This window comes from Pristiophorus japonicus, chromosome 15 (assembly GCF_044704955.1).
Source record: "Pristiophorus japonicus isolate sPriJap1 chromosome 15, sPriJap1.hap1, whole genome shotgun sequence".
NCBI lineage: Eukaryota > Metazoa > Chordata > Chondrichthyes > Pristiophoridae > Pristiophorus > Pristiophorus japonicus.
Window position 1 is genome coordinate 125568200 of NC_091991.1, and position 24324 is coordinate 125592523.

The 24324-nt window shown below is 44.9% G+C and overlaps 1 protein-coding gene across 1 annotated transcript in view; it reads right to left on the reverse strand.

The window, feature by feature from the left end:
* eci1 (enoyl-CoA delta isomerase 1) overlaps positions 1 to 23115 on the reverse strand; it is a 29770-nt gene extending 6655 nt beyond the window's left edge. Inside the window, exons 1-6 of the mRNA XM_070900899.1 lie at positions 23042 to 23115; positions 16063 to 16200; positions 11475 to 11602; positions 6639 to 6785; positions 4136 to 4257; positions 769 to 947 (exon numbers count right to left, since the gene is read on the reverse strand). Coding sequence (XP_070757000.1) covers positions 769 to 947; positions 4136 to 4257; positions 6639 to 6785; positions 11475 to 11602; positions 16063 to 16200; positions 23042 to 23081 — 754 coding nt within the window. The 5' untranslated portion in view covers positions 23082 to 23115. The remainder of the gene's footprint in view (positions 1 to 768; positions 948 to 4135; positions 4258 to 6638; positions 6786 to 11474; positions 11603 to 16062; positions 16201 to 23041) is intronic.
* Positions 23116 to 24324: the final 1209 nt, after the last annotated feature.

The window sequence follows — 24324 nt, forward strand, 5'->3', positions numbered from 1 at the left end:
AAAAACTATTCCCTCTGGTGAGTGGGTCAATAACCAGCGGTCATAGATTCAAAATCGTTAGCAAAAGATCGAAAGGGAGATGAGAATTTTGTTCACTCAGAGTTGTCGGGATCTGAAAAGCTCTACCTGAAAAGGTGAGAGGAAGCTGAGTCCGTGAATAATTTTAAAAGGGAGTTGGACAGGTACATGAGGATGAGGAACGTTCAGGGATATGGACAAAAAACAGGGATGTGGGACTAAGCACGGCTGCTCTTTCAAAGAGCCAGTGCAGGCACGACGGGCCGAATGGTCTCCATCTGTGCTGCAAGGTTCTTTGATTCTTAGTGTACAATCTTGGGATAAAATCTTCATGGCCCCTTGATGGTGTACAGGTTGTAGTATTATACTCTGTTTGAACCTCAGATGTAAATAACTGTGGGGGAAAAAACAAGTTGTTATAACCAAGTTCAATTATTAGTTTGGGCATGCAGAACATGATTTACACACAAAGAACATGGAGCTCGAGTTATAAGTCTGTTATGACATTATGGACATTTTAAAGGCTCATTGCCATTTGTATGAAACCCTTGGCTAAATTTGTAAAGAGCTTGTTGTGTAAATCTGCTTTCAGCAATTACAAAGCAGTTTCCCAGTATGCTCAGCACATTTTCAGCAGTTATTTTCATATGAAATTTTTTACTTTATCTTTATGCAGAAATTATAAAATAAGATTTTCCCCAAAAAGATTCATCAGAACTAGCACTCATTTTACCACTTTACTAGCTTTACCTGGAACAGTCAACCATTCTGACATTACACTCAAAGCAGTTGCCATCATTTTATCTTGTGGTACCAGATGGTCAACAAGTCCTATTTTCAAGGCCTCCGGAGCACTGTACAGGAGCCCAAGCTGGAGACAATGTTCTGTGGCCCTCCTTCCAATGGTGTTTACCATGGTGTCCTTTAACCTTTGATGATGACATGAAAAATAAGCTACAACTTGAACCAAAAAGCTGCATAAAAGTTCAGCTACTTAATTAAATGGCTATGGGAAAACAATTACAATGTGAGGATATGACAGAGAAAACTAAAGCACAACTCAATCAACAACTTTTATTTATGTAGCACCTTTAACCTAGTCAAACTTCACAAGGTGCTTCACAGCACTGTTATAAGACAAAACAGATAAATTTTACACCGAGCCACATGAGAAGAAATTACAGTGACCAAAAACTTGGTCAAAGAGGTAGGTTTTAAGGAGCGTCTTAAAGGAGGAAAGGGAGGTAGAGAGGCAGAGAGGTTTAGGGAGGGAGTTCCAGAGCTTAGGCCACAGGCAGCTGAAGGCACGGACACCGATGGTTGAGCAGTTATAATCAGGGATGCTCAAGAGGGCAGAATTTGAGGAGCGCAGACACCTTGTGGGGGTTGTGAGGCTGAAAGAGATTACAGAGACAGAAATACAAATCACTACAATTTATCCAGAGGCTTATGTGCTCTAGTGATATTTATCCCACAAATAAAAGTCCATTCATCTTTAATACTTGCATAGTTCAAAGAGTCACATTTTATAAAATAGAATGTAATTTATGTCATTACAAAGTTGTGTGTCTGTAATACTATAGCGTCCAGGCCAACATCTCCAGCATTGAAGCACTGAAGCACTGACCACACTTGATCAGCTCCGCTGCCCAGGCCACATCGTTCGCATGCCTGACACAAGACTCCCAAAGCAAACGCTCTACTCGGAACTCGTCCACAGCAAACGAGCCAAAGGCAGGCAGAGGAAATGTTACAAGGACACCCTCAAAGCCTCCCTGATAAAAGTGCAACATCCCCACTGACACCTGGGAGTCCCTGGCCAAAGACCGCCCTAAGTGGAGGAAGTGCATCCGGGAGGGCGCTGAGCTCCTCGAGTATCGTCGCCGAGAGCATGCAGAAATCAAGGGCAGGCAGCGGAAGGAGCGTGCGGCAAACCAGACTCCCCGCCCACCCTTCCCTTCAACCACTGTCTGTCCCATCTGTGACAGAGACTGTGGTTCTCATATTGGACTGTACAGCCACCTAAGAACTCATGCTAAGAGTGGAAGCAAGTCTTCCTCGATTCCGAGGGACTGCCTATGATGATGATGATGAGAGTCCCGCCAGCGCCGATCCAATAATGTGCCTGACCATGTAGTCATCACTGACCAGTCACATTCCAAAAAGTCACATTAAACATACATTTAGTATTTTTTATGCTCTTCCCATGTTCGACAATTTTTACCTGCTTTCTTTTTTTTTTAAAATCATTTACTTTATTTTAGGCTTTTTTGTTTAGTATGCTCCACATTTTTAAATTATATATTTTTTCTCCCAGTTAGTTGGCAGCCTGCGCAGCCTCTCCGCTCCCATACGTGGCCTACTTCTCCTCCACTCCCCTCCCAATACAGCCCTGAAACCGGGACTGGGAAATGAAACAAAAAGATATTTAAATATCAGATGAGTAGAAGTAGATTGAGAAATAAAATGGAGACCAAGGGACCGGAAAAAAATCTCAAAGAAAAAAAAGCAAATTCTAAAGTAGGGAAAAAAATCCACAAGAATGAAAGGCTCAGGACTGTAGGCAGCAAATTTTAAATTGTATGCAAATTAACCAGATTCTGTTCTCTCCCTGATTGTGGGGGTGTGGGGGGAGTACAGCAGCAATTGTCCATTCTGGTTCATGACAGTTTTAATAACATCACATCTGATAGATTTTCATATTCTATAAATCATAGGAAAAAGTGATATTAGATTTATTCATATTCAACAGACCAACACATCCTAAAGTTTGCCTCAACCATTACTTCTTTCCTTCAAGAGGTACGTACCTGCCCTCTTCAGGGAGACTCTCTCTCCCACTAGCTTAATTCCTCCTATTTCAAAAGAGCACTCTCATCCTCTAACTCTTCCCAGTTCACAGAGGCACCTTCCTCTACCCCCAGTTCAAACACTCTCCCAATCCAACTGCCTCCCAGCTCACAGACTCTGGGCTGAAAACTTGTCTCGGGCAGTGGCGGTATCGGATTGGCTGCCCATAATACACTCTGCCCAATATTGAGTTCACTGACTGCAATGGGACTGAGTATCAAGCGCTGTGTATAATGGGTGGCCAATCCAATACCACCTGCTTTGCGCCACTGCCCAGGATGTATTTCTAGGCCGCTGTCTCTCTATAATACCATCCCCTACTAGTTCAGAGACATTCTCCCCTCCAATTCACAGGCACTTTCCCTTCTAACACTCCCCAGTTCGGAGACACCCTGCTCTTGCAAGCCCCCAATTCAGAGGCACGCGTGCATCTCCTTCAAGTTTCCCAGTTTATAGATGCACTCACTCCTAGCTTACAGGCACTTGCCCTTCAACTCTTTCCACAGAAATTCTCCCACCAAGGCACTCTCCTCCAGTTTACAGTCACTTTACCCATCCAACCCTGCCACCGCCCCCCCCCCCCACACACACACAAACACACACAGTTCATAGTTACACTTTACCTCCTAACGTGCTCCTTACTCTCAGTCCTGGATGCAGCTCCTACCTGGTTTTGTTACTTTGTTCCGAGATCAGATCCTGTACTTCAGATGAGAATTTAATATTTGCAACAGAGTCCTGCCCCAGAACCAAACAGCAGTACCAGATATCAAGTGCAGCTGAGACCAGCAGGGAGAACATCAGTGAATGGAGCGCAATTCCCTGACCAGATCACTTGGGGCAGATCAGCCGCTGCAGCTCGAACGGACACTGCAACAGCTGATTTTCTGCTTTAGTGTTTAAAAGGTGCATGCGTTGTGTATGTTTTACTGTGCTGCAAAGGACAATGAAGTGTGTGCAAGACAAGGAAACACACATACACAAAGAAAGAGACTGAGGAAGAATTGGACAGGTACAGGAATACAGAGAATTTGAAACATGAAGAGGGATGGCAAAGGAGACATCAAGCTTACAGAGAAAGGGAGATAGAAGAGTCAGAAAGACTCACAGACAGATCTAAAGATGACAGCAAGAAAAAAAATCATATAGATATATAGTGGAAGACAAATACATTTCAAAAGTGAAAGACAAGACAACTTCTTATTTTTGCTGCAGCAATACAACGTATAGAAGTAAAATTCAACTACTACAATTTGCGAGGATGTACCAGAATGGTGCAACAATTCCAAGCTTTGTCTCATTTAGTCCGATTCTATACTTTGGATTATCTGCCATAATTCGATAGTCACATGACAAAGCCAAAAGGCACCCTCCAGCAGGGCTGGCTCCCTAGAATAATGATGGAAATGGCAAATTTCAAAACATGGACAGAAATGGACAACATCAACTGTGTTACTTCCACAGCAACATATTTAAAACAATAATGATTGATTTTCAGAATAAAATGTCCAATATACAATAAGTAGCTGTGAACAGGAGGCACAGTGAAATAAATACTGAAGCAGACTGGTGTTGAAAGCAAGGCATTGACCTGCTGGGTTATGGTGTTAATAGCTAAGTACAGGGCAGATCATTTTTGTAAGGCTGTCTTTATTTTTCAAAGAACAGGAAGTGCTTGGGTGAGATAGAGCGAGTAAGTCATTTGCTCTAACTGTGCTATTATTCACAGCATTAAAATCCAGGTTGTGTATAATAACAATATTTATTGTCATCAGAGGATCAGGACACACTATTGGAAGGCACGCTGGAAAAGTGTGATCAGGTGGCCTGCTCCATGATTTGGAAAACAGAATATATGGTGATTTCACTGGTCGACCAGGAGGTAATGGTTATATGTTTGACACATTTGCATAGAGGTCCTGTATAACAGCGATGGTGAACCTTCTTGATGGCGAGTAGCAAAAGTGCCTTGTTCCTTTCAACTTACTCTTGTTTTCTTGGTTGCTGTCATATTGTTCTAGGTTTCAAGTGTAGTCAAACAGTGGGTCAGGAGCAACAGGGACACAGATGGCTGTGGGTGTTAGACTGACCAGCTATCTCAGGTGACCTCTTCCAGTCTAATCTTTTTGCTGTTGTTTTTTTCCTCATCTATTTGTATTTTGATTTGAAATATTTTGTTGCAACAGTGAGTGATAATCACCAAAGCAAGCAAGGGTGGAAGGACTCCAGTAATGTCACAGTTGAATTAATAACAATTTGCATTTATATAGCATCTTTAACATAGTAAAACGTCCCAACGTGCTTCACAGGTGCATTATCAGACATGAACCGAGCTAAAGAAGGAGAAATTATGACAGGTGACTAAAAGGTTGGTCGAAGAGGTAGGTTTTAAAGGAGTGTCTTAAAGGAGGAGAGGTGGAGAGGCGGAGTGGCTTAGGGAGGGAATTCCAGAGCTTAGGGCTTAGATGAATGAAGGCACAACCGCCAATGATGGAGCAAAGGAAGTGGGGGATGGGCAAGGAGCCAAAATTGGAGCAGCGCAGAGATCTCGGGATTGTAAGGCTGGAGGAGGTTTCAGAAATAGGGACGGTGAGGCTGTGGAGGGATTTGAACATGAGAATGCCCATTTTAAAATCAAAGCATTGGTGCACCGAGAGCCAATGTAGGTTAGCGACCACAGGCGTGATGGGTGAATGGGACTTGGTGTGAGTTAGGATACGGGCAGCAGAGTTTAGGATGAGCTCAAATTAATGGAGGGTGGAAGATGGGAGGCTGGCCAGGAGAACGTTAGAATTCGAGAGTCTGGATGTAGCGAAAGCATTAATGACAGTTTCAGCAGCAGATGAGCTGAAGCAAGGGCGGAGATGAGCAATATTTCAAAGGTAGAAGTAGGCAGTCTTTGTGGTGGAAAGAATAAAGAGTCGGAAGTTCAGCTCAGAGTCAAATAGGATGCTGAGGATGTGAACCATCTGGTTCAGCAAGAGATAGTGGCCAGAGAGGGAAATGGAATCGATGGCTAGGGAACGGAGTATGTGGTGGGGCCGAAGTCAATGGCTTTGGTCTTCCCAATGTTTAATTGGAGGAAATTGTGGCTCATTCAGGACTGGATGTTGGACAAGCAGTCTGACAAAACAGAGGCAGAGGAGAGGTCAGAGAGCTGGCGGAGGTAGAGCTGTTTGTTGTCAGCGTACATAAGGACATGAAGTCGTGTCTTCAAATGATGTCGGCAAGGGGCCACATAGAGATGAGAAATAGGAGTGAGCCAAGGATAGATCCTTGGGTGACTCCAGAGGTTGCAGTGGGTGGGCGGGAAGAGCAGCCATTGCTGGAGCTTCTCTGGCTATGACTGAATTAATGGATGTTGCTTTCACACAAGTACATTAGTCAATGATGCTCCCATATTAGTACGATCTTATCAGATCAGCCATGATCTTATTGAATGGCGGAGCAGGCTTGAGGGGCTAGATGGCCTACTCCTGTTCCTAATTCTTATGTTCTTACAACGTTAGTTGATTTTGCTCCCACAATTTTGTATGTTAATTATTACTTCACAATGTTGGTAGCATTACTGAATTCACTCCTCCTTTTCAAAACCGGTCTTGATTCTTCAAATTGACGCTGAAAATGAAACTCTTAACTGAATGTGGATCAGTATTTTTACATATTCTAGTTTACTGGTGTTTTTGATATTTATTTATGTATACAATCTCAATGCTAGGTAACAATCTATGCGAATAATTTTTAAATTGCAAGACCATTGTGCCACTTACATTGATTGCAGCTATTGTCACCAGATTGGATCCGTACAACTTCAACCAGACTTCTTGAATGGCTCTCCAGAACTCCCCAATATGCTCTGGTGTCTTCCCATGCATCTCACTGATATCCAGGCCAGCAGAAAAGATCTTAGGAACAGACTAAAATGAAAATTTTATGATTACATTTCTTCCCAAAACACAAGACAATCCAAATATATTGGAAGCTAGTTAGGATCACCTTGTACTTTAGACTGCAATTTTAGTTTGTAATCTTTTAAGATGAAATGCCTCATACCACTTGCTGCTGGGATTTCAATGCAGCAACCTAATGTTCACAAGGAGCATTGTTTGATTCGGGGAATTCATGATTACATGAACAATGCTGTACCAATAGACACCAATCCAATTTTGTCAGCCATTGATGGGCAAAGCTCTGTATAAAGAGATTTACAGACCTTTTCCTTTGCTTCACAGAATCACAATATTTCACGTGCACTTTTTTCTCCATTTTCGATGAAGTGAAAATTAATCTTCACAAATTGCCAAATTCCAACTTTAGTCTGGGCTGCATTCAAATCTGTGTTCCAAGAATCTGTACTGCGTTGCTAAAACTATCACCGTGCCCAGCTGGATTATTTATCCTGAAATGTAATTGCATTAAAGTAATGAATGTATACATTATTTATTATAATCCACATGTTGGTTTTACGTATATGATGCATTGATCGCATATTGCAGAAACATTCAAGAATAGTTTTACGTTAATTTAATATACTTATGTTATACATCTTGTGCATTTGACAAAGCCAACTCTATGACAAGATGGAGAAATAGATGTTTCCATGGTCCAGAGTGAATTATATTTAAAATCCTGAATAACAGATTTTCTTGGACACAGATTTTTCACCCCATTTTAGGGTTAATTGTATTGTAAATAAGTGGACATTTGTCATTTCAAAACAATATTGTCTAAGAATAATTATACTTTGCTCCTCCTAAAGTACTCCCAGCAGAAAATGTTACAATGGAAAAAATCAGTCCCAATATAAATTGCTAAGTAAATGATATACATAACCATAACATATTGATTGTGTCAGACATAAAGTTTAGTTTAAAGCACTCGTTTTCTGCCAATTTTCTCCCCTCCTTGCTACAACACTTGGATGTTCCCCCGTACCTTGTCCAAGTGGCCATTCTTCATGTGTGAGACGAGACGGTGAGTGTTCGTGGGCCATTCAACAGAGTGTCCTTATTCAAACATGCATCCGTGTACTTCCACCAGGAGTCACTGAGTCAGGAGTGGAAGTATTGGATGTTTTTTCTCAGGGCTGCTGAGGCCAACTGTAGCCACCCCAGTTGAAGTAGCCACTGGAAGTAAATCGGGAAACCTCTGGTCTGTAGCACTCAGCTACACATGTACTTCAACAACTGAGCATTTGGGGAAAGCAATTTAAAAATCAGGAATATTTGGCTCAATTTTGCTGTGGGAAAACTCTAAACCTTGCGGCACTTTCTTTTCTAGCAGGTAATATTCCATTATTGATCCCCTATAATATTTCACACTTGAAGATTTTAAGATTAAGAGCACTACGTAATAGTCTTCATATTCTTCTATTTAAATGTAAACTCTAATAATTAAAATACAGAAACAAATACTGCACTTGCAAATTTCTCCATAATGTATGACAAATTTGTAGGCCATCAAAACAATGCTGGGTAATCATCTACTGAGGCAAAGCTACCCAATTGAGAAGCAAGCACATACTGACCATCAAGGTCAGTTTTTGACTCAGTTTATTGCAATTACAAGCCCAACCTGTAACTATGCCAGATTGTTGATTGTGTCACACATATCAATAATACTGATCTGCTACTCAGAATGTATTCTGGAATTAGTTACTATTTTAGCTGCTCAGTTTTACGAGCAAGTTCTGATTACTCACATTACAATACAAGAATTGTTACAGTACTCAATCCTTGCTGTTACGATCTGCTCTAAAGTCCCATTATGTGTAATGTGCTCACTGTCTCTTAGCTCTTTTTGATATATATGTTAACAACTTGGACTTGGGTACACAGGGCATAATTTCAAAGTTTGCAAGTGATACGAAACTTGGAAATGTAATAAACAATGGGGAGGATTGTAACAAACTTCAGAAAGTCACTGGTAAAATGGACAGACTTAAGAACATAAGAAATAGACGCAGAAGTAGGCCATTCGGCCCTCGAGCCTGCTCCGCCATTCAATAAGATCACGGCTGATCTTCTACCTCAACTCCATTTTCCTGCACAATCCCCATATCCCTTGATTCCCTTAATATTCAAAAATCTATCGATCTCTGTCTTGAATATACTCAAAGATTGACCCTTCACAGCTTTTTGGGGTAGAGAATTCCAACCCTTAGAGTGAAGAAATTTCTCCTCATCTCAAACCTAAATGGCCGACGCCTTATTCTGAGACTGTGACCCCTGGTTCTAGACTCCCCAGCCAGGGGAAATGTCATTACAGCAACTACCCAGTTGTATGTTTCAATGAGATCACCTCTCAATCTAGAGAATATAAGCCTAGTCTACTCAAAATCTCTTCGTAGGATAATCCCCCCCAGCCCAGGGATTGGTCTAGTGAACCTTTATTGCATTCCCTCTATGACAAGTATATCCTTCCTTAGGTAAGGAGACCAAAACTATACACAATACTCCAGGTGTGGTCTCACCAGGGCCCTATATAATTGCAGTAAGACGTCTTTACTCATACTCAAATCCTCTTGTAATAAAGGCCAACATACCATTTGCTTTCTTAATTGCTTGCTGTACCTGCATGTTAACTTTCAGTAATTCATGTACAAGGACACCCAGGTCCCTCTGAATACCAACATTTCAGTCTCAACATTTTAAAAAATATTCTGCTTTTCTATTTTACCTATCAAAGTGGATAACTTAACATTTCTCCACATTATATTCCATCTGCCTTGTTCTTGCCCACTTACTTAACCTGTCTATATCCTTTTGCAGCCTTTTTGCATCTCCTCACAACTCAAGTTCCCCATCTAGCTTTGTATTATCAGCAAACTGGGATACATTACATTTGGCGCCCTCATCTAAGTCATTGATAAAGATAGCGGAGGCCCAAGCACCAATCCTCTAGACAAGCATCTAGACAGGTTAGATGCAGGAAGAATGTTCCCAATGTTGGGGAAGTCCAGAACCAGGGGTCACAGTCTAAGGATAAGGAGTAAGTCATTTAGGACTGAGATGAGGAGAAACTTCTTCACCCAGAGTGGTGAACCTGTGGAATTCTCTACCACAGAAAGTTGTTGAGGCCAATTCACTAAATATATTCAAAAAGGAGTTAGATGTAGTCCTTACTACTCGGGGGATCATGGGGTATGGCGAGAAAGCAGGAATGGGGTACTGAAGTTGCATGTTCAGCCATGAACTCATTGAATGGCGGTGCAGGCTCGAAGGGCTTACTCCTGCACCTATTTTCTATGTTTCTATGTTTTTATACCCCACTAGTTACAACCTGCCAACTTGAAAATGGCCCATTTATTCCTACTCTGTTTTATTTGTTAAACAATCCTCAGTCCATGCTGATACATTACCCCAATCCCATGAGCCCTATTTTTGTGTAATAACCTCTTGTGTGGCACCTCATTGTTGCAGGAACGGAGAGACCTGGGGGTGTATGTACACAAGTCTTTGAAGGTGGCAGGACAAGGGAGAAGGCTGTTAAAAATGTATATGGGATCCTTGGCTTTACTGATAGAGGCATAGAGTATAAAAGCAAGGAAGTTATGGTAAACCTTTATAAAACACTGGTTAGGCCTAAGCTAGAGTATTGTGTCTAATTCTGGGCACCACACGTTAGGAAGGCTGCCAAGGCCTTGGAGAGTGTGCAGAAGAGATATATTCGACTGGTACCAGGGATGAGGGACTTCAGTTTTGTGGAGTGGCTGGAAAAGCGAAGGTTGTTCTCTTTAGAGCAGAGAAGATTGAGTGCAGATTTAAGAGAGGTGTTCAAAATCATGAATGATTTTGATTGAGTAGATAAGGAGAAACTGTTTCTAGTGGCAGAAGGGTCGGTAACCAGAGGACACAGATTTAAGATGATTGACAAAAGAACCAGAGGTGACATAAGGAAACATTTGTTTACACAGTGAGTTGGTGATCTGGAATGCACTGCTTGAAAGGGTGGTTGAAAGAGATTCAACAGTAACATTCAAAAGAGAATCGGATAAATACTTGAAAGCAAAATAAATACAAGACTATGGGGAACACTAGTTTGGCCCCAGCTGGAGTATTGTGTCCAATTCTGGGCATCACACTTTAGGAAGGACGTGAAGGCTTTGGAGAAAGTAAGAAGAGATTCACTCGAATGGTTCCAGGGATGAGGGATTACAGTTACGTGGATAGACTGGAGAAGCTGGAGTTATTCTCCATGGAGCAGAGAAGGCTAAGAGGAGATTTGATAGAGGTGTTTAAAATCATGAAGGATTTAGATAAAATAGAGAGAAACTGTTTCCAATGCTAAAGGGTCGTTAACATAAGGGCACAGATTTAAGGCGATTGGCAAATGAACCAGAGGCGACAGGAGGAAAATCTTTTTTTTTTTTTTTACACAGAGTGGTTAGGATTTGGAATGCACTGCCTGATAGGGCGGTGGATACAGATTTTGAAAATGGAATTGGATCAATACTTGAAGGAGAAAAAATTGCAGGGATATGGGGACTAACTGGATTGCTCTTCGAAAGAGCCGGCACAGACTCGATGGGCCGAACGGCCTCCTTCTGTGCCGTATCATTCTATGATTCTATCAGCCAGAATTATTGTTCAATGTTTTATACATACAGAAGTGAGAACGACACCGCGACACCCTCGGTCCAACTCAAGTTTCTCCATATTAATCGCAAACTCTGTGAGGAATTCCATGCTTAGACTGTTAACTGGAGGTTTCTTCATCTGAATCACCGCAACACCTAAAACAACATTAATAGAAAAGGCTTTTGATTACTAATGCATCAAAAAGATTCTTATTCCTTTTCTGTAATGAAAAAATAACATGACCACTGCAGTAATACCATTTTAAACCAAAATGATCAGAAGTTGATGGCAAAATGAATAAAATGACCATTGGAAGTACAGAATAATTTTGGCCAGAGGGAATGGAGGCTTTGTACATCCAATTGTTAATATTTGTTGAGTTGCTTGGATAATTGGCCCACTACTGCTCCAGTAAATTCTCAGCTCATGATGGGACAACTATCAGCTGAGATGCTTCAAAATCTCTTCTATATTGTCAGCTTGGCTCAGTTGGTTGCATTCTCCCCTCTGTACCAGAAGGTTCACTCCAGAATTTTAGCCTATAATCTAGGTTGATATTTCAGTGCAGTACTTAGGGAGTGGTCCATAAAGCCAAATAGGTAGTTCGACACTACATTTCCATTCTTTTTACATTCAAACACATAGTCTATGAAACTGTTATTGATAATACTTGTAAATTCATATATATTTTATATAGCCACTGCACGAGTAAGGGAATATTCATTTAGAATTTTTATGAGGACATTATACATTTCACTGGAATACGCTCACTCTCATACATGGATTATGTAGTCACTGTACATCCTGACTGCACAGTGCCTGTAGGGGGGAAGCGTCAAGTGATCGGGCTGCTTGCACTAGGAGCAATGAAAGGTTGTTTCACCCTGGGTTCGGAGGATACTTAAGATTCGGGACAATGGGGAGGAGCCCTGTGTACTGATGATCATGTTGGTTGGGCGAATGCTCCCATCGCTGGTGGGTTGCTTTCCTGAGGAGGTAGTTTGGGATGGGTGGATCTTCAGGAATGGACATCAGACTGTGTGGTGTTTTCCCAGTTCCAGGTGGAGACTCGTTTTATAAGCAGAAATTCCATTTCTGTTTCAGCCACATTTGTTGTGGATGGGGCTGCACTCCACCAGAGAGGGGGTTTGCATCTTCTTGCAGCTAGTAACGAGTTGTGCTACTTGTTGGGTGGGGTGGAGGTCCCTTTCTCTCCAGTGGGCAGGCCCAGGAAGTGCCATGCTGGGTCCTCTAGGATCGTGAGATCAGTCCTGTTCCTGATGATCTTTGGGACTACTATTCAGAATGGACAGATGAAGGTCCTGACCAGAATATGGGGGAGGTTTCCTTCTGGCTGAGCCCCTCCGGCAGCCGTCTGGTGTGGAGGGGTGGAAGTTGCGGATCAAGAGTAGTGGGGAAAACATTAGCCTGACATCAGTAGTGGGGAAAATGTTGGAATCGATCATTAAGGATGAAATAGCAGTGCATTTGGAAAGCAGTGACAGGATCGGTCCAAGTAAGCATGGATTTATGAAAGGGAAATCATGCTTGACGAATCTCTGGAATTTTTTGAGGATGTAACTAGCAGAGTGGACAAGGGAGAACCAGTGGATGTGGTGTATTTGGACTTTCAAAAGGCTTTTGACAAGGTCCCACACAAGAGATTGGTGTGCAAAGTCAAAGCGCATAGTATTGGGGGTAATGTACTGACGTGGATAGAGAACTGGTTGGCAGACAGGAAGCAGAGAGTCGGGATAAACGGGTCCTTTTCAGAATGGCAGGCAGTGACTAGTGGAGTGCCGCAGGGCTCAGTGCTGGGACCCCAGCTCTTTACAATATACATTAACGATTTGGATGAAGGAATTGAGTGTACTATCTCCAAGTTTGCAGATGACACTAAACTGGGTGGCGATGTGAGCTGTGAGGGGGACACTAAGAGGCTGCAGGGTGACTTGGACAGGTTAGGTGAGTGGGCAAATGCATGGCAGATGCAGTATAATGTGGATAAATGTGAGGTTATCCATTTGGAGGCAAAAACACAAAGGCAGAATATTATTTGAATGGCAGCAGATTAGGAAAAGGGGCGGTGCAACGAGACCTGGGTGTCATGGTTCATCAGTCACTGATGGTTGGCGTGCAGGTACAACAGGCGATGAAGAAGGCAAATGGTATGTTGGCCTTCATAGCTAGGGGATTTGAGTATAGGAGCAGGGAGGTCTTACTGCAGTTGTACAGGGCCTTAGTGAGGCCTCACCTGGAATATTGTGTTCAGTTTTGGTCTCCTAATCTGAGGAAGGACGTTCTTGCTATTGAGGGAGTGCAGCGAAGGTTCACCAGACTAATTCCAGTAATGGCTGGACTGTCATATGAGGAGAGACTGGATCAACTGGGCCTTTATGCACTGGAGTTTAGAAGGATGAGAGGGGATCACATAGAAACGTACAAGATTCTGACGGGACTGGACAGGTTAGATGCGGAAAGAATGTTCCCGATGTTGGGGAAGTCCAGAACCAGGGGACATAGGATAAGGGGTAGGCCATTTAGAACTGAGATGAGGAGAAACCTCTTCACTCAGAGTTGTTAACCTGTGGAATTCCCTGCCGCAGAGAGTTGTTGATGCCAGTTCATTTGATATATTCAAGAGGGAGTTAGATATGGCCCTTGCGGCTCAGGGGATCAAGGGGTATGGAGAGAAAGCAGGAAAGAGGTACTGAGGGAATGATCAGCCATGATCTTATTGAATGGCGGTGCAGGCTCGAAGGGCCGAATGGCCTACTCCTGCAACTATTTTCTATGTGCAACGTGCGGTATGTGTAATGTTTGGTTTTGAATTTGCCTTTGTCTATTTTGTTGCAGATGGTGATTGTAAGAGACTAACTCCATACTTGCTGCCGTTTCTCCTCTCAACACTCAGCCTAGGTCACAATTTCAAGGCTTCCTTCAGGGTTTCTGTCCTGTCTTTGGTCATAGAGGAGTAACACAGAGATTGGAGATGCTTCCACAAGAAGATATTGGGGGAGTGGAGGAAAAGTTCCAAGGGTTCATGCTGAAGTTTGCAAACTATTGTAGGGTTCCGGAGTTATAGCTTTATCTGGAGATAATAGTATAGATCATGTTGGGAAGAGATGAAATTGGTCAGCTAACTAATGGAAGCACCTAATCTGGTGCTCACTTTCTCCTGCCAGACTCTGCATTCAGCACAGACAAGTCCTTCTAGGAACGTCCCATTGTGCCAAAATGGGCAGAAGGCCGACATACCTTCTGGGATCTTTAAGGAGGCAACACACCTGTCTCCAAGTTTGAAGCTTGTAGCAACAAGATACTTCTCGCTCTCTACTGGTCTCTTCGGAGGGTGGATGAATGGTGCGCTGTGTAGGGAGTTAGGAAGGAGGTCCTGGATTCCTCTCCCAACCACGGTTATGTTCTGGGATGGGAACTGGGAACCAGGCCACAATCACTTGGTTTGAGCTGCCCAGAAATATGGGAGACCGAGTCCTTCCTCTTGTTTTTGGAGCTGGGGGCGTTTCAGGCATATTCAGGGCCTTTTGCCCACCCAGACGAACTTGGAGATACGACTGTCCGGGCCGAGGAGTAGTTGGGACAGTGCCTTGACGGGCAGCATCTGAAATAGAGCAAGTTGGAAGATTGCTGAAGAAAATTAAAAAATAGATTTGTCCTTTAAAAAATATTTTGTGGCAGATGATAGGCTCCGTCCGTCCTGGGTGATAAATGCTAAGAAAATTCAATAGTTGTGAAAAAGTTCAAATATTTCCAATCAACTCGCCCATCCCAACTTCCTGTGGCTGAGGAAGTTTAGCCTTCACAAGCCTCCATTCAGTTGTGGTCTCAGCTTTGCCTTCAGCTCTTTTCCCACACCTGGGATCCTGACATTGTTCTGGCTTTCATGCATGGCTTACCTGACTACCCTTCATTATCCTTGTGAGTTCTGTGTATCCGCGAGCAATCAGGCCTTTGCGTGCATCATCAATGCCAGCCGCCCCAATACTGATCAAGAGACCGTAGAATATACCCAACGGTTATCACGCACAATCCTCACGCAGCTTCTGCGGGTAGCACAACCCTTCATCCCCACACGCAAAAGCCAAATCCTGAAATACTACCGGAATGGATTATTACCCAACCCACTGACACGCACCATTCTTGGGCAATAGAGTGCATGGAGGTGGCCAGCATGATAGGCACATTCCCCTTTCTACAAATGAAGCCAACTTGTTGGGGCTATATCTGTCCCAAAAGAACAACTTGTTGAACTTTAATAGATACAGGTGAGGAGGACCATTCAGCCCAGGTGGCCCAGAGCCCACTTCAGAAGGCCTCTGCTGCAATCACCACATAAAACAAAGAAAAGTAACAGACTGAGTTTCACTCTCTCAGTTTATGGCGTCACTGGCTGGATTGAATTACAGCCCTACATATTACATTCCTCAGTAATTGTATCCTATCTATAAATTCTACACTTGAAAATAATAAATGATATAATTAATGTTCCTAAACATAGAATTATCACACAACTAACGGAGTATCGTGTGCTATTTTTACACACAACCCATCTTCAACTGCAACATATTACATACATAGATACTTCGGAAATTACCTGTGTTGCTATCCAGTTCAACTGTCATGTTCTTATTTGTGAACAGTCTCCTCTTGATAGATGATTTCCATGGCAATGGGCACAAAATCTTTCCGGGCTTATCCTGTAAACTTTTAATACCAGAAAGTGTTGTATGTCCTGAAACACAAAATTTTTGCAGGTAGTCAATACTCAGGGGATGAGAATATCTGATACCAACTGTTTCTCTTGCATTGTAAATCAATGTAGGTAACATCAATATTCTTATAACTCCTGTAAGGCTGAAATCTTCAGCTATTTGACTCCAGCAGCAATCCCAATACCAGCTTCTAAATAACAACCAATGTCAGACCCTGATAACAGGCCCATATACTGTTCCCAATTATCCATAAAATGACAACTCCCGTTAACAAACCCTAGGATAAATCCAGGAAGAAACCTGTCATAAGAAGTCCCAATAACCACCACCATCAACTCCCAAAAGCAAATCCTCAAATTCCAAAAGGCATTCGATAAGGTGCCACATAAAAGGTTATTACACAAGATAAGGGCCTATGGGATTGGAGGTAATGTATTAGCATGGATAGAGGATTGGTTAATGGACAATAAACAGTAGGGATAAATGGGTCTTTTTCAGGTTGGCAGACTGTAACCAGTGGGGTATTGCAAGGATGATTGCTGGGCGCTCAGCTATTTACAATCTATATTAATGACCTAATGAAGGGACCGAATGTAATGTATCCAAGTTTGCTGATGCTACAAAGCTCGGTGGGATAGTAAGCTGTGAGGAGAACATGAAGCATCTGCAAAGGGATATAGATAGACTAAATGAGCGGGCAGTAAGGTGCCAGATGGAGTATAATGTGGGGAAATGTGAGGTTATTCACTTTGGTAGGAAGAATAGAAAAACAGAATATTTTTTAAATGGTGAGAAACTATTAAATGTTGGTGTTGAAATATTTAGGTTGTCCTTGTGCAAGAAACACAGAAAGCTAGCATGCAGGTTCAACAAGCAACAAGGAAGGCAAATGGCAAGTTGGCATATATTGCAAGTGGGGTGGAGTATAAGGGTAAGGAAGTCTTGCTCCAATTGTACAGGGCCTTGGTTTTGACCACACCTGGAGTACTGTGCACAGTTTTGGTCTCCTTATCCAAGGAAGGATATACTTGCCGTGAAGGCGGTACAACGAAGGTTCGTTGGATTGATTCCTGGGATGAGAGGGCTGTCTGTCCTATGATGAGAGAGTGTGTAGAATGGGCCTACTTTCTGGCGTTTAGAAAAATGAGAGGTGATCTCATTGAAACATACAAGATACTGAAGAGGATTGACAGGGTAGATGCTGAGAGGTTGTTTCCCCTGGCAGGAGTGTCTAGAACTTAGGGACATAGTCTCAGGATAATGGGTCGGCCATTTAAGACTGAGATGAGGAAGAATTTCTTCACTCAGAGGGTTGTGAATCTTTGGAATTTTCTGCCCCAGAGGGCTGTGGATGCTGGGTCTCTGAATATATTCAAGATTGAGCTAAAAAGATTTTTGGAGTCTAGGGGAATCAAGGGATATGGAGATCGGACGGGAATGTGGGAGATGAGGTCGATGATCAGCCATGACCTTATTGAATGGCGGAGCAGGCTCGAGGGGCCATAAGGCATACTCCAGTTCCTGTACCTTGTGTTCTTAAACCCTGAATAATAAATTCCAAAACACCTGAACTCTACAGGATGCTATATGCTGGTGAAGAGGATAAATAGAACAAGGGGGTAGATTTAAAATAGACTGGTCGGGGGAAGGACATTTTAAAAAGAGCAGGAAACAAGCAGAATAGAAGTGGACCACGGAGCAAGCACACTGAAAATTGATCATTTACAGTAGGTCAATTAGAATAAACGGAAGAAGAAAGGGAGATCAAGAAAAGTGGGAACGCAAGAGTGGAGGGCACCAGGGAGCGGGGGCAAGTGTCTTAAAATACAAATACAAGGAGCATTCAGAATAAACTCAGTGATCTGCAACTCTATACATGACAAGAATTACATTCCAGCTATTAGAGTTATGGCTAAATAAGGATACAGAATGATGGCAATCTCAAAGGATGTAAATTGATGCACAGGGACAGAATAGGCCAGAAGGCAATGTTGTGTTGTATATAATACATATGAAAGTATGGTAAATAATTAAAGTTGGATTCAGTATGGACACGCTAAAGGTGTTGTGGACTGCGGTAAGGGATAATAAGAAGCTAGTTGTTGGGCTCTGTGCCAGCTCACTAAATCAGATTGAGGCTACAGATGCTGAACTATACAAAAAGGATTAGGGTGGTATGTTTGAGTGGAAATATGATTGCCTGGGGAATTTTAAGCTACCCAAAATGAAGTAGAGGAATGGGGAGCAGAAACAAATAGATTTATTTGGGGGCGGCGGGGGGGGGGGAAGGGGTTGGGAAGAGACCATGCTTGAAAAAACTGTCATAAAACCTGATGCATGTAAGGGGAAGCTAGATAAATCCACGAGCAAGCAAGAAATAGGTGAGGCGAATAAGGTTAGATGAAGAGGGGTGGGAGTACAGTCGTGTGGAGTGTGCATACGCACCAACACCTGATGCAACTGATGAGGCCAAAAGGGTTTTTACACCAAACTCGAAAAATCCCTGTCCTGTGTCCCCGCGGGTGACAAACTGATCCTCCTTGGTGACTTCAACGCCAGGGTTGACAAGGACACAGACTTCGGGGGTGGGGGGGGGGGGGAGGGCGCGATTGGTTGAGAGGGGGTAGGGAAAGCCAACTCCAGTGGTATCCTACTCCTGACAAAATGTCTAGAGCATGAACGCCAGAGAGACAAATACAAGGCATCGTGGCAACACCCTCTCTCCAAGTACTGGCACCTGCTCAACGATGTCATCGTCCGAGCCAGGGATCGCAAGAACGTGCACATCACCCGCGCCATGACAGGAGCCAACGAATGCTGGACGGACCACTGCCTAATCCGATCCATCATCGACATCAACATAAGCCCAAAGCGGAGGGGGCAGCAGAAGCAGTGCCGCAATAAAGTCAATGCCGGAGCACTTAAGGACCCAGCGAAGAGAGCCCTATACAGCCAGCACCTCACAGCTAACCTGACGTGCCTTGACGACCCCCAAGATGCAGAATGCCCACAGCGCTTGGTCTGCCCTCCAGGCCTCCATAATCAGTGCCTGCAAAGAGACGCTCGGTTACTCAACCAGGAAACACCAGGACTAGTTTGATGAGAAAGATCGGGAGATCCAAGAGCTAATAGATTGCAAGCGCAGGGCATTTCTGAGCCTTAAACAACAACCCAACGCAGGAGCAGCAAAGCAACATTACAGACCGCTCAAGGCTGAGGTTCAACAAAAAACCCGGGACCTAAAGAACAGGTGGTGGATGGAGAAAGCACAGGAGATACAGCAGCTAGCCGACAACCATGATGTGTGAGGATTCTTCATCGCAGTCAAGGCCACCTACGGGCCAAACACTCAAGGCTCCACCCCACTGCTGGCCAAGAACGGGGAAACACTCAAAGACACCGAGGCAGTCAAGGCACACTGGAAGGAGCACTTCGTAGATCTCCTCAATTGAGACTCTACCTTTGACTCGAGTGTTCTCGACTCCATCCCGCAGCATGCTACCCGCCACCACCTCAGTAAGACCCCATGCTGCACGAGGTAGAAAAAGCCATACGACAGCTTAAAAACAATAAGGCTACGGGTGCGGACGGAATCCCTGCTGAGGCATTGAAGTATGGTGGAGAGGCACTGCTGGCACGAATACACGACCTCATCTCTCTCATCTGGAGGGAGGAGAGCATGCCGGGGGATCTCAGAGATGCAGTAATCGTGACCAACTTTAAAAAAGGGGCAAGTTGGACTGCGGAACTACAGAGGAATCTCCCTGCTATCAGCCACTGGGAAAGTCTTCGCGAGAGTCCTCCTCAACCGTCTTCTTCCCGTGGCCGAGGAGCTCCTCCCAAAGTCAGAGTGCGGATTTCGTCCCCTACGGGGCACAATGGACATGGTTTTTGTAGCACGACATCTACAGGAAAAATGCAGGGAACAGCGCCAGCCCTTATACATGGCCTTTTTTGACCTTACGAAGGCCTTTGACACTGTCAACCGCGAGGGTCTATGGAGCGTCCTCCTCCATTTCGGATGCCCCCAAAAGTTCAGTCATCATCCTCCGCCTGCTCCACGACGACATGCAGGCCGTGATCCTTACCAACGGATCCACCACAGACCCAATCCAAGTCCGGACTGGGGTCAAACAGGGCTGCGTCATCGCCCCAACCCTCTTCTCAATCTTTCTCGCCGTCATGCTCCACCTCACAGTCAACAAGCTTCCCGCTGGAGTGGAACTAAACTACAGAACCAGTGGGAACCTGTTCAACCTTCGCCGTCTCCAGGCCAGATCCAAGACCAACCCAACCTCTGTCGTCGAGCTACAGTACACGGACGACACCTGTGTCTGCGCACATACGGACGCTGAACTCCAGGTCATAGTTGACGAAAGCATAGACCTTACGCTAACCATCTGTAAGAGAAAGGTCCTCTACCAGCCTATCCTCACCTCACCGCGCAGCACTGCCCCCCAGTCATCAAGGTCCACGGTGCGGCCTTGGACACTATGGACCACTTCCCATATCTCGGGAGCCTCCTATCAACAAGAGCAGGCATCGACGACGAGATCCAACACTGCCTCCAGTGCAGCCTTCGGCCACCTGAGGAAGAGTGTCAAAACTGCCACCAAGCTCATGGTCTACCTGCCCTCCTGTATGGCTCAGAGACATGGACCATGTACAGTACACACCTCAAGCTGCTGGAGAAATATCACCAACGATGTCTCCGCAAGATCCTACAACTCCCGAGAGGACAGGCGCACCAACATCAACGTCGTCATTCAGGCTAACATCCCCAGCATTGAAGCACTGACCACACTTGATCAGCTCCACTGGGCAAGCCACACTGTCCGCATGCCAGACATGAGACTCCCAAAGCAAGTGCTCTACTCGGAGCTCCTTCACGGCAAACGAGCCAAAGGTGGGCAGCGGAAATGCTACAAGGACACCCTCAAAGCCTCCCTGATAAAGTGCGACATCCCCACTAACACCTGGGAGTCCATGGCCTAAGTGGAGGAAGTGCATCAGAGAAGGCGCGGAACACCTCGAGTCTCAACGCCAAGAGTATGCAGAAATCAAGCGCAGGCAGCGGAAGGAGCGTGCGGCAAACCAGTCCCACCCACCCCTTCCCTCAACGACTATCTGTCCCACCTGTGACAGTCTGTGGCTCTCGTATTGGACTGTACAGTCACCAAAGAACTCACTTCAGGAGTGGAAGCAAGTCTTCCTCAATTCCGAGGGACTGCCTATGATGATGATGGACCAGTTAGCCCGTTTCTGTGCTGTACATTCTATGTAATTCTTTGAGGTAACCGAGCTTGTGGATACAGGGAACTCCGTGAACAAAGTGTTTATTTAGATTTAGCAAAGCTTTTGATACAGTGGTGTATATGAAGTTGGTCTATAAAGTCAAAATGCATGGAATAGTTGGGTAGATATTAAAGTGGATTGGCACAATCAGCAACAAATGAGTTGATGTAGCAGGAGGTAACTGGTGCATCGCTTACGAGCCGTTATTATTCAACTTGTATATCAATTACTCAGAAGCAGGAATAGAGGCAAAACTTTAAAACTTTGCTGATGATACCAAAGTGGATGAGGGTGGGGGTTACAAACAATCAAGAGCGGGTCAATAGATCGAGAAGCTGGGCTGAGAAATGGCAAACAGAATTCAATGGTGACAAATGCAAAGTGAGATGGGGTAGGAGAATAAGCCTCGAAGCCATAAACTACACGTAAGTTAGGGAATGGGATTCAGCTCAGGAAAAAGTTTTGGGAAATTTGTGGACATACTGAAACCAACTGCAGTAAATGAAGCAAATAGGATCTTATATTGTATAGCACATGGAACAAAATCCAAATCAGAGGATGTTCTGATAGTGAGCCATGTACAGGTGCAACGTCCAAAATCCGGAGTTCCAGAATCCGGGCCGATCCATGGTGGGGTCATCCGGAAACCAGAAAATGTTCCGAAATCCGGACTCCCCCGACTTCGGCCCAACCGCCCCCCGATCTCCGGCGGCCCGACCGACCTCACCCGGCATCAGCCTGACCTCCAGCCGCCTGACCTTCTCCCGATCTCCAGCGGCCCGACCGACACCGCCTCCTCCCTCGGCCCGACCAACCCCCCCCCCCCCCAGACCTCCAGCGGCCTAACCGAACTCCCCTACCTACCTTCATCGGCCCAGGCAAAGATGTTACGAAATCCGGAAGTACCCAGAATCCTGAACGACCTCGGTCCCAAGATTTCTGGATTTCGGACGTCACACCTGTATCATTGATGTGAAGTGTCTGGCGGAGAGCGCTGTACTACAGATATGTGTGGCATTGGCGGTGAACGATTTATTGGCAGTGTGCCATGTATTGTCTTTGAGTGGGATACTGGTGGTAAGCGGGGTGCTGGCGCTGTGTGTTGAGCAAGGTACAGTGCTGTGTTGGGCAGGATATTGGCACAGTGCAGCGAGCTGGCGCTGTGTGGGGTATTGGCAGACAGCAGGATATTGGCGCTGTACGGGCGGGGAGTAGGGTATTGGCGCTGTACGGGCGAGGAGCGGGATATCAACGTTGTCCGGGTGGGTTATTGGCACTGTACGGGCGGAGTATCGGTGTTGTACGGGCGGGGTATTGGCGCTGTACGGGCGGAGTATCGATGTTGTACCAGCGGGGTATTGGCGCTGTACGGGCGGAGTATCGGTGTTGTACCAGCGGGGTACTGGCGCTGTACGGGCGGGGAGCGGTGTACTGTGTGGCTGAATTGCCGGACTGTCCTGTAACAAAGCGCCCAAATCCGCTGTGGCCAATGTTTTAGGCCCGGGGCGGGGAATCATAGGCCCGCCCGTGCCCGTGCCCCGAGAGCCGGGATTCGGTGTCACAGACCTGAGCCAAGGGCCCGAGCCGCCCTCCAGAGCGCCGCCATCGTCCGCCAGGCCCGGCCGGGAACCGGAAACGGTAATCCGCCAGCAGCGCCGCCACCTGGGGTAGGTCGGGATTGTAGCCTGTTACAGCCCAGCGGGCAACAGAGGTATTGCAGCTCAGGAGACTGAGTGCTGTACCTTACCTTATTGTAGCACTGCATGCTTTCACTGCGAATGGTGTTATATTTCCAAGTTCGATTCACATTCAGTGCCTCTATTCAGTTCCTCGGATATAAAAGGGGTCAGAGGGTCTAGTAAGGAAGAGGAACTGAGGGAAATCTTTATTAGTCGGGAAATTGTGTTGGGGAAATTGATGGGATTGAAGGCCGATAAATCCCCAGGGCCTGATGGACTGCATCCTAGAGTACTTAAGGAGGTGGCCTTGGAAATAGCGGATGCATTGACAGTCATTTTCCAACATTCCATTGACTCTGGATCAGTTCCTATGGAGTGGAGGGTAGCCAATGTAACCCCACTTTTTAAAAAAGGAGGGAGAGAGAAAACAGGGAATTATAGACCGGTCAGCCTGACCTCAGTAGTGGGTAAAGTGATGGAATCAATTATTAAGGATGTCATAGCAGTGCATCTGGAAAATGGTGACATGATAGGTCCAAGTCAGCATGGATTTGTGAAAGGGAAATCATGCTTGACAAATCTTCTGGAATTTTTTGAGGATGTTTCCAGTAAAGTGGACAAGGGAGAACCAGTTGATGTGGTATATTTGGACTTTCAGAAGGCTTTCGACAAGGTCCCACACAAGAGATTAATGTGCAAAGTTAAAGCACATGGGATTGGGGGTAGTGTGCTGACGTGGATTGAGAACTGGTTGTCAGACAGGAAGCAAAGAGTAGGAGTAAACGGGTACTTTTCAGAATGGCAGGCAGTGACTAGTGGAGTGCCGCAAGGTTCTGTGCTGGGGCCCCAGCTGTTTACATTGTACATTAATGATTTAGACGAGGGGATTAAATGCAGTATCTCCAAATTTGCGGATGATACTAAGTTGGGTGGCAGTGTGAGCTGCGAGGAGGATGCTATTAGGCTGCAGAGTGACTTGGATAGGTTAGGTGAGTGGGCAAATGCATGGCAGATGAAGTATAATGTGGATAAATGTGAGGTTATCCACTTTGGTGGTAAAAACAGAGAGACAGACTATTATCTGAATGGTGACAGATTAGGAAAAGGGAAGGTGCAACGAGACCTGGGTGTCATGGTACATCAGTCATTGAAGGTTGGCATGCAGGTACA